This window comes from Neomonachus schauinslandi, chromosome 15, assembly GCF_002201575.2.
Source record: "Neomonachus schauinslandi chromosome 15, ASM220157v2, whole genome shotgun sequence".
Classification (NCBI taxonomy): domain Eukaryota; kingdom Metazoa; phylum Chordata; class Mammalia; order Carnivora; family Phocidae; genus Neomonachus; species Neomonachus schauinslandi.
Window position 1 is genome coordinate 5,876,698 of NC_058417.1, and position 16,285 is coordinate 5,892,982.

The window sequence follows — 16,285 nt, forward strand, 5'->3', positions numbered from 1 at the left end:
ATTTCTTCCTACCATCTTAATTTGTGTTTTCTAGCCACCATGCTTAGTTTTTCCTCCTTTCATTTTCTTTGTTTTCCCCTTTATCCTTTGCTGATTTTGAAGTTATTTACTTTGGGTTTTTTTTATTATGTTATGTTAATCACCATACATTACATCATTAGATTTTGATGTAGTGTTCCAGAATTCATTATTTGCATATAACACCCAGTGCTCCATGCAGAACGTGCCCTCTTTAATACCCATCACCAGACTAACCCATCCTCCCACCCCCCTCCCCTCTAGAACCCTCAGTTTGTTTTTCAGAGTCCATCATCTCTCATGGTTCATCTCCCCCTCCGATTTCCCCCCCTTCATTCTTCCCCTCCTGCTATCATCATCATCTTCTTCTTCTTCTTCTTTCTTCTTTCTTCTTTCTTCTTTCTTCTTCTTCTTCTTCTTCTTTTACATATAATGTATTATTTGTTTCAGAGGTACAGATCTGTGATTCAACAGTCTTGCACAATTGTTTTATTTTATTGATAAATCTTATTTATATATGAAATTATATTTCATTTTATATGTGACTTAACAATATCTGTATTGACTTAACAAAGTCTAATATAAAGTGATATATCTAGCCTCTTCCAAACAATATAAAGACTTTAGAATACTTTGATCATCCTTTTCCATCTTCTGTTACTGTTTTATATTTTAGTTCTACCTACTATTCCCAAGGTGGCCATTTTTTATGGCCTTTGTTATTTAGATTAACCATATATTTAAGAAATTCTCAGACCTCGTTTCTTCCTTTTGGATTCAATCATTTTCTAATTGAAGCAAATAATTATTTCTTCAAGGGCCTATGGATAGTAAATTCTCTTTGATGATGATGAGCTCTGGTCTTTCATCGATTTTGGAAAATTCTCAACTATTATAGCTCCAACTGTTGCTTCTCTCTATTCTCTACTTACCTCTGTTAGATGTATTTTGAATCTTCTCATTCTGTCTGCCAGCTCTCACAACCTCTTATATATTTTTCATCTTTTTTTCCTCTCTGAGCTGCTTTTGTTGCAGTTTCCTCAGATCTGTCTTCTAGTTTATGTATTCTCTTTCCAATGCTAGTCCATTATTTAACCTGTGCACTGGTTTTTCATTTAAATAATTGAATTCTTATCTTTAGAAGTCCTAGTTAGTTGTATGTTTTTTTTCGGGCAATACGTCTTCCTACTTACAATGTCCTGATTTTATGCTTTCTTTCATCTCTACTGCTCTTAAACAGAAATAGTTAATAGTTATAGATTGTTCAGCGATCTTCAGCTCTTGGAATACTAATCCTTCTGGGATTTGGGGGGGAGAGGGCGGAGGGAGGGTTTCTAATTGTCCCCTTTGTTAACACTTCTTCTGAAGTTTGTAATTGTTTACTGCAAGCTCATCTTCAAATGGGGTCATTGTTTTTTTTCCTCTGAGACTCTCATAAATTATCATTGGTTTCACTCTTCTAGAACATAAGGCAGGTCATACTGAGGTCTGTATTTAGTGTCATGTTCTTTCAGAATCCCTCTCTGATGCTAAGGTCTCTTTTCTCATTTTTCCCTGTGATAAGAAATTTTCTGAAAATAAATGATTCCATTGAAAGAGATCCTTTTGCAACATGGGTGGATCTAGGGACTTTAATGCTAAGTGAAATAGTCAGATGAAGACAAATACTATATGATCTCACTCATATGTGGAGTTTAAGAAACAAACGAAGAAAGAAGGAGACCAAAAAACAGACTCTTAACTCTAGAGAACACACTGATGGTCACCAGAGGGGAGGTGGGTAGGAGGATGGGTGAAACAGTTGATGGGGATTAAGAGTACGCTTCTCATGATGAGCACTGGGTGATGTATAGAGTTGTGGAATCACTATATTGTAACCTGGAACTATGGAACTAATATGCCCTGAATGTTACTATGCTGGAATTACATTTTTGTTAGGAAGGAAGGAAGGAAGGGAGGGAGGGAGGGAGGGAGGAAGGAAGGAAGGAAGGAGATCCTCTTTGTGAATTTACACATTAACTCTTCCATAAAAATTAAAGCAGAAAATTCTATTATGCTGTTTTCTCTGGATTTTTTTTTTTATTTTATTATGTTATATTAGTCACCATATAATACATCATTGGTTTTTGATGTGGTGATCCACGATCCATTGTTTTCATATAACACCCAGTGCTCCATGCAGTACGTGCCCTCCTTTATACCCATCACCGGGCTAACCAATCCCCCCTCCCCCCTCCCCTCTAAAACCCTGTTTGTTTCTCAGAGTCCATAGTCTCTCATGGTTCATCTCTCCCTCCGATTTCCCTTCCTTCATTTTTCCCTTCCTTCTCCTAATGTCCTCCATGCTATTCCTTATGGTCCACAAATAAGTGAAACCATATGATAACTGTCTTTCTCTGCTTGACTTATTTCACTTAGCATAATCTCCTCCAATCCCATCCATGTCGATGTAGAAGTTGGGTATTCATCCTTTCTGTTGGCTGAGTAATATTCCATTGTATATATGGACCACATCTTTATCCCTTCATCGGTTGAAGGGCATCTCGGCTCTTTCCACAGTTTGCCTATTGCGGACATTGCTGCTATGAACATTGGGGTGCATATGGCCCTTCTTTTCACTACATCTGTGTCTTTGGGGTAAATACCCAGGAGTGCAATTGCTGGGTCATAGGGTAGCTCTATTTTTAAATTTTTGAGGCATCTCCACCCTGTTTTCCAAAGTGGCTGTACCAACTTGCATTCCCACTAACAGTGTAAGAGGGTTCCCCTTTCTCCACAACCTCTCCAACATTTGTTGTTTCTTTTCCTGTCCATTTTTGCCATTCTAACTGGTATAAGGTGGTATCTCAATGTGGTTTTGATTTGAATGTCCCTGATAGCTAATGATGATGAACGTTTTTTCATGTGTCTGTTAGCCATTTGTATGTCTTCTTCAAAGAAGTGTCTTTTCATGTCTTCTGCCCATTTTTTGACTTGATTATTTGTTCTTTGGGTGTTGAGTTTGAGAAGTTCTTTATAGATCTTGGATATCAGCCCTTTATCTGTAGTGTCATTTGCAAATATCTTCTCCCATTCCGTGGGTTGCTTCTTTGTTTTGTTCACTGTTTCCTTTGCTGTGCAGACTTTTTATCTTGATGAAGTCCCAAAAGTTCATTTTTGCTTTTGTTTCACTAGCCTTTGGAGACGTATCTTGAAAGAAGTTGCTGTGGCTGATGTCAAAGAGGTTACTGCCTCTGTTCTCCTCTAGGATTTTGATGGATTCCTGTCTCACATTGAGGTCTTTCATCCATTTTGAGTTTATCTTTGTGTATGGTGTTAGAGAATGGTCGAGTTTCATTCTTCTGCATGTGGCTGTCCAATTTTCCCAGCACCATTTATTGAAGAGACTGTCTTTTTTCCAGTGCATGTTTTTTCCTACTTTGTTGATTATTTGACCATAGAGTTGAGGGTCCATATCTGGGTTCTCTAGTCTGTTCCATTGGTCTATATGTCCGTTTTTGTGCCAGTACCATGCTGTCTTGGTGATCACAGCTTTGTAATCACAGCTTGAGATCAGGCAATGTGATGCCCCCAGCTTTGTTTTTCTTTTTCAACATTTCCTTGGTGATTCGGGGTCTTTTCTGATTCCATACAAATTTTAGGATTGTTTGTTCCAGCACTTTGAAAAATGTCATTGGAATTTTGATCAGGATGGCATTGAAGGTATAGATTGCTCTGGGTAGCACAGACATTTTAACAATGTTTATTCTTCCGATCCATGAGCATGGAATATTTTTCCATCTTTTTGTGTCTTCTTCAATTTCTTTCATGAGTGTGCTGTAGTTCCTAGAGTATAGATCCTTTACCTCTTTGGTTAGGTTTATTCCGAGGTATCTTATGGTTTTTGGTGCTATTGTAAATGGAATTGTTTCTCTAATTTCTCTTTCTACAGTTGCATTGTTAGTGTATAATAAAGCAACTGATTTCTGTGCATTGATTTTGTATCCTGCCACATTACTGAATTGCTGTATGAGTTCTAGTAATTTGGGGGTGGGGTCTTTTGGGTTTTCCACATGAGGTATCACGTCATCTGCGAAAAGAGAGTTTGACTTTTTCTTTGCCAATTTGAATACATTTTATTTCTTTTTGTTGTCTGATTGCTGTTGCTAGGACTTCTAGTACTATGTTGAACAATAGTGGTGAGAGTGGGCATCCTTGATGTGTTTCTGAACTTAAGGGAAAGGCTCTCAGCTTTTCCCCATTGAGGATGATATTTGCTGTGGGTTTTTCATAGATGGATTTTATGAACTTGAGGAATGTTCCCTCTATCCCTATACTCTGAAGAGTTTTAATCAGGAAGGGATGTTGTATTTTGTCAAATGCTTTTTCTGCATCAATTGAGAGGACCATATGATTCTTCTCCCTCCTCTTATTAATTTGATCTATCACATTGATTGATTTGCGAATGTTGAACCACTCTTGCATCCCGGGGATAAATCCCACTTGGTCGTGGTGGATGATCCTTTTAATGTATTGTTGGATCCTATTAGCCAGGATTTTGTTGAGGATTTGGAATCCATATTCATCAGGGATATCGGTCTGAAATTCTCCTTTTTGATGGGGTCTTTCCCTGGTTTGGGGATTAAGGTAATGCTGGCCTCATAGAATGAGTTTGGAAGTTTTCCTTCTGTTTCTATTTTTTGAAACAGCTTCAGTAGAATAGGTATTATTTCTTCTTTGAATGTTTGGTAGAATTCCCCAGGGAATCCATCAGGCCCTGGACTCTTGTTTTTTGGGGGGTTTTTGATCACTGCTTCAATCTCGTTACTGGTTATTGACCTATTCAGGTCGTCAGTTTCTTCCTGTTTCAGTCTTGGCAGCTTATAGGTTTCCAGGAAGGCCTCCATTTCATCCAGATTGCTCAGTTTATTGGCATATAGTTGTTGATAATAATTTCTAATAATGGTTTCTATTTCCTTGGTGTTAGTCATGATCTCTCCCCTTTCATTCATAATTTTATTAATTTGGGTCCTTTCTCTTTTCTTTTGGATAAATCTGGCCAGTGGTTTATCGATCTTATTAATTCTTTCAAAGAACCAACTTCTAGTTTCGTTGATCTGATCTACTGTGTTTCTGGTTTCTAATTCATTGATCTCTGCTCTAATTTTAATTATTTCTCTTCTAATGTGTGGCTCAGGTATCATTTGTTGCTTTTTCTCTAGTTCTTTAAGGTGTAGAGTTAGTTGGTGAATTCGGGATTTTTCTATTTTTTTGAGTGAGGCTTGGATGGCTATGTATTTCCCCGAGGACCACCGTTGCAGTATCCCATAGGTTTTGGACCGATGTGTTTTCGTTCTCATTGATTTCCATGAATTGTTTAAGTTCTTCTTTGATTTCCTGGTTGACCCAAACATTCTTGAGCAGAATGGTCTTTAGCTTCCAAGTGTTTGAATTTCTGCCAATTTTTTTCTTGTGATTGAGTTCCAGTTTTAAAGCATTGTGGTCTGAGAATAGGCAGGGAATAATCTCAATCTTTTGGTATCGGTTGAGACCTGATTTGTGACCCAGTATGTGGTCTATTCCAGAGAAAGTTCCATGTGCGCTCGAGAAGAATGAGTATTCTGTTGTTTTAGGGTGGAATGTTCTGTATATATCTATGAGATCCATCTGGTCCAGTGTATCATTCAAAGCTCTTGTTTCCTTGTTGATTTTCTGTTTAGATGATCTGTCCATTGCTGAGAGTGGAGTATTGAGGTCTCCTACAGTTAAAGTATTGTTATCAATATGACTCTTTATTTTGGTTAACAGCTGGCTTATGTAGATGGCTGCTCCCATGTTGGGGGCATAGATATTTATAATTGTTAGATCTTCTTGTTGGATAGACCCTTTAAAAATGATATAGTGTCCTTCTGTGTCTCTAATTACAGACTTTAGTTTAAAATCTAATTTGTCTGATATACGAATTGCTATCCCAGCTTCCTTTTGAGGTCCACTGGCATGGAAGATGGATCTCCATCCCTTCACTTTCAGTCTGGATGTATCTTTAGGTTCAAAATGAGTCTCTTGTAGACAGCATATGGATGTATCCTGCCTTTTTATCCAATCTGCAACCCTGTGCCGTTTTATGGGAGCATTTAGGCCGTTCACATTGAGAGTGATTATTGAAAGATATGAATTAATTGTCATCATGTTGCCTGTGAAGACCTTGTTTTTATAGATTGTCCCTGTAAATTTCTGTTGTATATCACTCTTGGGGTCTTTTTCCTTTTATAGAACCCCCCTTAATATTTCTTGCAGGGCTGGCTTAGTGGTCACATATTCTTTCAGTTTCTGCCAGTCTTGGAAGATCTGCATCTCTCCATCCATTCTAAATGACAGCCTTGCCGGATAAAGTATTCTTGGCTGCATGTTCTTCTTGTTTAGTACCCTGAATATGTCTTGCCAGGCGTTTCTGGCTTGCCAGGTCTCTGTGGATAGGTCTGACATTATTCTGATGTTCCTCCCTCTGTACGTAAGGAATCTCTTCCCCCTAACTGCCCTTAAGATGGTTTCCTTGGTTCTAAGATTTGCGAGTTTTACTATTACATGCCAGGGTGTTGGCCTGTTTTCCTTGATCTTGGGAGGGGTCCTCTCTGCCTCTAGGATGCGAATGTTTGTTTCATTCCCCAGATTAGGGAAGTTCTCAGCTATGATTTGCTCAAATACATCTTCTAGTCCTCTCTCTCTCTCCACTCCTTCCGGGATTCCAATTATTCTGACATTGGAACGCTTCATGGTGTCACTTATTTCTCTGATTCTATTTTCATGGATTCCGAGTTGTTTTTCCCTGGCCTCCTCTTTTCCCTTTTTATCTATTAAATTGTCTTCCAGGTCGCTTATTCGTTCTTCTGCCTCACTTACCCTAGCTGTTAGATTATCTAGATTGGATTGGATCTCATTGATAGCATTTTTAAGTTCTGCCAATTCAGCTTTCATTTCTGCCCTTAGAGACTCTATGTTGCCATTAATTGGTTTCTCCATTCTAGCTACTGTCTTCACAATTGCTAGCCTGAATTCCATCTCCGACATCTTGGTTATATCTGCATCCATTTGTAAATCTGCGGCATAAGTCATGATCTCTGAGTCTTTTCTATTTTGGGGGTTCCTCCTCCTAGTCATTCTGTTGATGGGTGTTTGAGGGAATGTATAGAGTCCAAATTATTGACCAGAACCCAAGCAAGATGCACCTGTTTTCTTGGGACCTTAGGGTTGCTGGCCTCTTGTTTTCCCAGACTGTCTTCTGGGGGAGGGGCCTGCTGCACTGTTACTCAGGCAAACCTCTCTGGGTGGAGTTGCCCTGCCCCCCTCTGGCGGGGGATAGGTTCAGTGGGAATCAGTTTTTTGGGCCTTTTGTTCTCTGACGGCTTTCCCTGGCGGCTTTCCGTGTCTCTTCCGAGAGTCAGAGCAGAAGAGACCATTTCCAACCCTCTGCCTCAGAGCAGAGAGACCGCAGTCTGTTCTTCAGTGAGCTCTCCAGGCCACACCATCTCCGTTTCTGTCCGTGCTGCTATAAACTGCAGCGTCCTCGGTTGTGCACCCCTCTGCAGCGCCCCCAGTCCTGCCTCCAGGTCGGAGCAGGTCTCTGCCCTTTGTGCTTCTAAAACTGCCAGCCGCTCCCAGTTGGCACACGCGACCCCGCCGCTCCGGGTTTCCACCCCGGGGCTGCCCTAAAGTCCTTTCCCCACCACTTCCAGTCTGCGAGTCTGTGCCTGGTCCCCAGCACATGAGGCTGTCGCTCACCGGCGGTGTAGTATCCCCAGGGCCAGGCAGCCTCCCGCTGCCGTTTATCCTCCGATATCTGCCCGCAGAATCACGGCTACCCGCTTCGTACCTCGAAACCAACCGCCTGCGATATTCTGTTTGTAGAGATCCAGATCTTCTTACATCTCAGGCTGATTTCATGGGTGCTCAGAGTGGTCTGGTAGATATCCAGCTCAATTTCGGAGAGCAGTTGAAATAGGGTCCCCTAGTCCTCCGCCATCTTTTCTTCCTCTCTTCACTGGATTTTCACTGCCTGGAATTCTGGTTTATTTTCAAGTAATATATATGTAAATATATATATACATACATACATACATAAGTTTATTTATTTTCAAGTTATATATATTTTTTCCATGAAATCTTTCTCATTTGAAATGGAGCTCAGAAGCTTGCATGGCCCACACTGCCCGGCTGGAAGAGCTAGCACTCTCACCCTCATGAAAGATGGAGTATGTCGCCTCCTTTCTCACTCAAGCACTATTAAAAAAATACCACGGCATGGAGCACTTGGGTGGCTCAGTCAGTTAAGTGTCCAACTCTCGAATTCGGCTCAGGTCATGATCCCAGGGTCATGAGATTGAGCCCCGCGTCAGGCTCCGCACTGGGTGTGGAGCCTGCTTAAGATTCTCTCTCTCCCTCTGCCCCTTCCCCAATGTGAGTATGCACAAGCACATGTGTGCTCTCTTTCTCCAAAAAATTAATTAATTAGTTAATTAATTAATTAACATGGCAGCTTCCCAGCCTTCTGGCTGCCATCCCCACCCAGACCCATCCCGCCCCCCACACATAGACACGTGTATTGACACAGAGAGGCCAGGCTGATGGGTTGGTTGGAACAAAGGACCACTGTTTCCCTCCTTAACAGGTCCAAGAGGCCAAGGTGATGGAAGTGAAAATCAATGAGGCCCGAGAGCACTACCGGCCAGCAGCTGCCCGAGCCTCTCTGCTCTACTTCATCATGAATGACCTCAGCAAGATCCACCCGATGTACCAGTTTTCTCTCAAGGTGACTTACACCTGCAGTTTTTTGCATAATCATCGTAATATAGCCACCACAACTCTCTGTGAGAGCTTATCTGTGGGCTTCATTAGCTAGGGCAGGTCTTCCAGAACAAGTCCAGGAAGACAGCTACCGTGCCTTCAGACCAACATTACAATCTTCGTCTCTTTCATTGGGTCATTCAGGACTCACGGGTTACTTCGGCTGGAACGGAAGATGCCTGACTCACTCAGTGAGCACAGATGACATGGTGGGTGCTGAGCTTACTGATGGCGGGGAGGAGGACCAAGAAATATCAGAAGTGACCCCTGCCCCCAAAGATCTTAAAATATGATAGAGGGACAATCAAATGTGCATCTCATTCATACCAGTTAAAGACCAAAGCAGGCTATAATCACAGCCCATCCTTAAGTGACTTGTCTTGTTACCCTAATATCCTCAAAGCTACTGCTTTATGGTTGCTGAAATATTTCTAAACCAAAGACGTTAGCAAATTGTAAGTGCTGACTAAACTTAACTTGCTAATGAAAAAATAAAGCCCTATAAATTTTAAGCAAGTCGCCAAAAGTATATCTTTCTCCTCTAGGGTGTTCATGGAAAGACCGCAGTTGAAGCGGCAACGGGTAGTGGGGTATTTCTGAACAACCTCCTTGTCTGACTTAACAGAGGATAGACACACACACGTACACCCTCATACACACACTCAGAGCACACAGCTCACTCTGGGAAGGTAAACTTCCATATGGGGGCCAAGGTGTGGGGATGGAGGTGAGCAGGTGAGAAATCAGAATGTCTCCAGGACCTGGAGCTCATTAAATTGCAGGTGGCATTTAACCATTTCCATGTCCCCTTCCCTCAACTCAGAGTCTCTGCAGATTACATGAAATGTGTTTATACTATTTTATGGTTTGGGGCACCTGGGTGGCTCAACCAGTTAAGCGTCTGACTCTTGATTTTCGGCTCAGGTCATAATCTCAGGGTCATGAGATCGAGCCCCACAAGGGTCTCCACTCTGGGTGTGGAACCTGCTTAAGATTCTCTCTCTCTCCCTCTGCCCCTCCCACCCCTCTAAAAAATTAATAATAATATTTTATGTTTTTAAAAGAAATCTAATACTTAACCTTGTATTCAGGTCAAAGCAACAGATGAAAGAATTATGAAATATTTTAAGACAGTATGAAAGTTAGCATGGTAAGCCTCATAACTGCAAGATCGCTCCCTAGTTCTGAGAGTAGTTGAAAAGAAATTAAATGAAACCCATGAAAATATGTGTTCCCAAAGATGTTGTAAGTTGTTTTGCAGCAAGAGCATCCCAACAGAGGCTTGTTTCATCATTGGAAGTGCTATTTGGGGGAGGAGGGCATTTTGGGGCCCCGTACGGTTATTAAGAATCGCCGACCAGCTTGGTCACTGAAAGCAGATTTAAATGCTTAATGATAAGGAGATGAAGTGTCTTCAGAGGCACCAAAACAACAGTACCCTTCGAAGCCTTGTGTGATTTGAAGAAAAACCAGCCACAGGAGTCTCCATGGTCTTGGCTTTGGTCTGAGGTTGGACTCGATAGTTGTCGTTCCAGAGAAAAGAGAGGCATTCTCAGAGCAGGGGCCGCACATCCCAGTCCTCTAAATTGTTTTGAGCAGGAATATATTCAGATGTGTCTATTAGCTTTTATACAAGCAAAAACTCTTCAAGAGCCAGTCGTGAACAAGCTTGGAAGTTCATAACATGGTTAAGATGGAACCTACGTGATTGTCATTTTTCTTCAAAACTCAGCCCAAGGCAAAGAGAGGGGTTAATGAGACTTCACTTGCCAGGTGCTCAGGGTGTCTTGAGAAGGACAGCACCTTTCTGAGGTTCCCTGTGGACTGATGGAAGGCCCGGCTCCCTCTGTCATGCACCTTACATGGAGGGACCCAGCTGGAGGAATGAGGTTTCTCAAAGGGACAGGGAAGGGAAGAATCGCACAGAAGCAAAGAGCACAGAGCTGAAGGCCTGTTGACCTATTTTCAGAGGGCTTTTCATATACCTTCCTTGGGTGTGAAGATTTAAAAGTGAGGAGATTTCATACAAACCCAAATTTCTGGCTTCCCATGAAAGTCTGTAAGATTTGGCAACACTGAGCTTACGCTCCACGCAGGGCACGTATTTGCCAGAGCTAAGGGATGGCTGCTCCCAGATGGGCTCATGCCTCCCTGTTGCCATGTTCTCCCCCCTCCCAATTTGGTCTTACACACCTGGCCCCTGGAGGCATTTGAGTTTGAGATCCCTGGTCTGGAGCATCTCTCATGCTCTGCCTAAGCTCTTCAGGGCACTAGTGGGCACAGTCATTCATTAACAGGTCTTTCCAGTGACTTCCATACGGGAAGAGCTGGGCTGGATTCTAGGGAAGAGAAGAAGGTTGCTGAGACCTGACCTCAGTGTGCCCACAATCTGATAAAGGACAAGATGAAACATATCTTAGGCACAAGGCAATGGACAAGGGCCCTGGAAGGGCAACGAGGTGGCTAGAGCCAGCCATAGGACTGTGTGTGCAGCAGACGACCTCCAAGAGGGGTCATGCAAATGGAAGTCAGCCCAGTGCTGGGCTCTGCGGACACTGGAAGTGAGAGCAGGACAAGGGGTCCTTTTTTAGGACGAAAAGGAAAAGTGACCCAGAGTTAGTGGAGTGTAAAGAAAATGCTGAGTGTACTTAGGTCCTTAAATGTTCTTTCGATCTTTTCCTGACTTGCAAATCACTTTGTTTAAGCTTAGTAACAAGAAATTATTTACCGATTGCTGTCATTTCAAGAAAGAGAGTTTTAGGGAAAAAAAATACCACACTAACCACTGGGGGAGAAAGCTACCCACGTGGTCTCTACAGACCTACTCTGCAAGGGGAAGTTTCTCAAATTGCTCTGTGTGGAACTGCAGGGCAAGATCTGCTTCTACCAAGCTGTTCTTCCAATCCCCAGCCTTCCAGGTGCAGGGAAACATCCCAGGGGATTGGGTTGAGGGTGGTCAGAAGATGTTGCTGCAGTCCTCAACACTGAATGAAGAAGGAAGGCTGCAAGGGTTTCAGTAACAAGAAATACCATGGTACTATGAAATAGAGGAATTCATATTCCCCGCCCCCCACTTTCCAAACGAGGCAATATCGAGACACAGAGCTTATATCGTTTCCATTGAGGTTCAAATACCTGGTGTTAGAAAGACCTAAGAATTTTTTAATTTTCTTTTTGAAGCCACAAAAGGAAAATAGAGAAAAGACTGGAAATCTGCTTAGCCATGAATTGAAAAGGCCCAATGATAGCTTGATTTCAATTTTCTTTAATGATGTGCTGTATAAATATCACATTCAAAATGTAGCATTACTAATATTTACTTTTATAAATGCTGTATACTTTAAAATAATGAAAAATTGATTCATGTAAATTGGTATTTCATACAAAAGCCTTCATGTTCAGAAGGTGTAGGCAAAGCAGTCTATGCTCCCTGCTCCCTGATTGAGGGAGGGGTCTGTCAGGAAATAAGGAACGTGTAAGTGGACTCTCCAAATGAATGCACAGTTCATAGGAAAAAAAACAACACATGAGATTCTGATCATTCCCAAATGGAAAAATAATTATTTAAAAATATTCTGAGTGCCTAGGATGTTTACAAGGGGCCCTTTAAGACAACAAATTTGCCCAACACATTTTGGTTCTACCATCAAGAAATCTGGAATTTACTGGCTAGGATCATTAATCCCAACTGGTTATTGTTGGCTGTGTTTTTTGGGGGTAGTTATCCAACAAAACTTACTGGATCTGATTTAATGATGTGGGCTACTGGATAGTTACTTTTCACTGGTCAAAACTGTAGGCTCTTGTCTGTATGCCTCAAAGCTTTGCCCACTTCATGGCAACGTAAATAATTCATATAAGCAAACTAAGAAAAGAGCTAATAGCATGTTGTCTTGTTGCTGCGGTCCCTTCTTGGCAGGATATGCTGGGAAAACATTTCTGTGGCTGGCAAATTACAGTGTTCTTCACAGGTTAAGTCTACTAGCTATATACAAAGAGAGCTGTGTCAATTACCAGTGTCCAACCTCCTGCCCCCCAGGCATTCAGCATCGTCTTCCAGAAGGCTGTGGAGAAGGCTGCCCCAGATGAGAGCCTCAAGGAGCACGTGACCAATCTGATAGACAGCATCACCTTCTCTGTGTACCAGTACACCACCCGTGGGCTCTTTGAGTGTGACAAGCTGACCTATCTTGCCCAGCTTACCTTTCAGGTAAAAGTGGGTTGCAGGGCGCCTGGGTGGCTCAGATGGTTAAGCGTCTGCCTTCGGCTCAGGTCATGATCTCAGGGTCCTGGGATCGAGTCCCGCATCGGGTTCCCTGCTCAGTGCAGAGCCTCCTTCTCCCTCTCCCTCTGCCACTCCCTCTGCTTGTGCTCTTCTGTCTATCTCTCTGTCAAAAAAATAAATAAAATCTTTAAAAAAAAAAAAAGTGGGTTGCAGAAGTTTCTAGAAAAGAGGTCATTTTCCAGTGCCCAACCAGCAGGTGTAAAGAAAGTTTCTTCTTTTCACAACGCTTCCCATAGAATGTGAAGACAGTTTGGCTCTAAGCAGAGGCACCGGACAAGAAGGTCCAACATGGCGCATGCGTCCTGCCTCACCGTTGTCCCACTCATGGCAGCCATGGTTGATCAACTGTTGTACTTCTTGTTTTCCTCGGATTACCTAAGCTCCTCCCCAACATAGCCCTCCAGCAGCCTACCAGTTTGTGCCAAACTGGCATAAACAATGGAACTCAATGGCCATACAAATAACTAGATACTTTTTGAGATGCTGTAAAAAATTTACAGCATCCTCATTATTTATTTACCTTGAGAGATGCAGGCTTAATGTCCCAAACTTCCCATGGAATAAGAAATTACAAATGTCTTTCCATAGCCACGGCAGCCTTGGCCTTGAAGAGGCCCTTAAGAACTCTGATTCTCAAGGGTTTGGGCGCATCAGGAACTTCCAGTGTTAATGAGAAAAACCTTGTCTTCCACTTATTCTCAACATCAAAAAGCCAAGAAAACTTATTTTCTTGCATTTATCCCTCTAATCATTTAGGATTGGGAATTTTTTCCATAAGTTAATTGGGAGCACACACTAGATTATCTTGAAGGCCTCTTTCAATTCTAGACACCAGACAGTCTGTGATCACTTCTGGGCTGACTCTTTTTGCATGTTCCAAAGCCTGAATGCATGGGGGAGTGGTAATGTGGCTTGTCCCCCTTACCCTCTGTATTCCCTCTCCAGCCCAGATGAGTGTGGCCATCATAAAAAGAACTTGGAGCACCTGGCCGGCTCAGTCAGTGGAGCATGCAACTCTTGATCTTGGGGTTGTGAGTTTGAGCCCACGTTGGGCACAGAGATTACTTTTTAAAAAATTTTAATTTGGGGCACCTGGGTGACTCAGTCAGTTAAGCATCCGATTCTTGATCTCAGCTCAGGTGTTGATCTCAGGGTTGTGAGTTCGAGCCCCACGTTGGTCTCCATGCTGGGCGTGGAGCCTACTTAAAAAAAAAAAAACTTGAACCCCAGCATCTTCCCTCCTGACACTCATTGCCCCCAGGCCCCAAGGAGCTTCCAACCCTAGATTTCGCTCTTCTCTCCTCATAAATATTTTAACCTCATTTTACCAGGCCTTTATCCCCCCTTAGAGACTTTTCCTCATACTTGCCAAATTATTATTTCTTAGTGAGCATTCCCATCTGTTCTGAGCACAGAACACCATTTAAAGGGGGATGGACAATTCCCCAAGCACCTCTCGGTGTGAATCATTAGCTCTAGAGCTCGCTCTACCTTCCCCTGCACACTCCTCACCAACTCCCCCTCCTAGCCTCTGCCCATTCCTCAGCCCCTTCCCAGAGCACCTTCCCTCCCTGCCTAGATAGTCCCACCTCTTAGCTTCTCCAACACCCAATTCAAAACCACATATAGAAGGTTTAATCAAATTAATCTCCTCACCCCTGCTTGCTGGCCACTCCCCTATTCTGGAACCTTTCGCATTATTGATTCATTTATGCATTTCTGTTTTGCGTATATCCACATGTGACTTCAACATTCTCCTCAAATCATGTCATTTGTATGTGTCGTCTTCTTAATTCTATTGCGGGGATGTACTCCATGGCATTTAGGACTGATACACAAAATGCTTGCTAACCCAGGTTTAGGGTTGGTTATTTGGGGCGAATACACACGCACCCAGGAGTGATTTGCACAGATACCCAATTCCTTCCACTCCAACCTCTTTCAACAACCAAAACTGGTGGCAAGCTCTAGGGGGTTCAAAGCAGCAGTAATTACCCTGAGTGCCAACCCCAAGATCTCCAGAACCCTGTGACTCCCACCCCCTAAAGAAATGTGGTACCATTCTTCTACATTGCAGATTCTCCTCATGAACGGGGAAGTTGATGCGGCAGAGCTGGATTTCCTGCTTCGATCTCCAGGACAGACGGGCGTCACCAGTCCCGTGGGCTTCCTCTCCCATCAGGCCTGGGGTGGCATCAAGGTCAGTAGAAAAGGCCCCCAGGAATAAGTCAGGTTCTCATCTCTTGGAGTTTTTCCCCATGAAGTCAGCAGGGCTGCCTTTGGGGGTTCTCGCACGGAGCTGTGTTAAACATAGGTGCATGCCTTTACCTGGCCCCCCACAGCAGAGCTCACGGTTCCCGGGCCTGCTGGGAAGGCTCTGTAGAGGAGCAGGTACATGCAAGTTAAGGGCTCTGCCTCCAGGATGTGGGGAAGCGGTAAGATCGTGCAAGCTTCCCTGCCCTGCGCCTGCCTGCGCTTAGGGCTGGCATGTGGACCCCTCCGTGAGGCCCTGGGGCCGGCGCGGGCGTGCTGCAACAGGGCTTCCAGGAAGCAGACGGATGCCAAGCTCTGTTCAGGCATGTCAATGTGAGTCCCAACTCAGCCTCAAAGCAGGGGATGCATTCCAGCCTGGGATTCTGTGGTTCATAATAGCTCACATTTATTGAGCACCTTCGAAATGCATTTTCTTCTCACGTTCACCCAGGAGGTAGGTGGTATCTGTTCCCCTTTAATGCAAAGCCCATTTTCTTGCCATGTTGTGCAGCTTATTTTTTTTTTAAGATTTTATTTATTTGCGCGCGAGAGAATACAAGGCGTACAAAGCCGCCTAAGAACGTACATGTATGCGCATGCACACAGCGGGGGCGGGGTTAGAGGCAGAGGGAAAAGCAGATACCCCACTGAGCAGGGAGCCCGATGCGGGGCTCCGTCCCAGGACCCTGGGATCATGACCTGAGCTGAAGGCAGACGCTTAACGACTGAGCCACCCAGGTGCCCCCATGTTGTGCAGTTTAGTTTAGTTGGGATTCTACGAACGTTATTCTATGAAAAGATCACAAACTATAAGCTCCTTTCTGTAGGGACCATGCATGCATGCACAGGGGGTGACATGATGCCGGGCAGTAACGTTAACGAAGTGACCACCCACCGCAGAGGCCTGGC

General features: G+C 43.4%; 1 protein-coding gene across 1 annotated transcript in view; it reads left to right on the forward strand.

The window, feature by feature from the left end:
* The window catches only part of DNAH9 (dynein axonemal heavy chain 9), a 357,089-nt gene that overhangs the window by 271,680 nt on the left and 69,124 nt on the right, over positions 1-16,285 (forward strand). Inside the window, 3 exon segments of the mRNA XM_021694498.1 lie at positions 8,663-8,803; positions 12,878-13,048; positions 15,201-15,323. Coding sequence (XP_021550173.1) covers positions 8,663-8,803; positions 12,878-13,048; positions 15,201-15,323 — 435 coding nt within the window.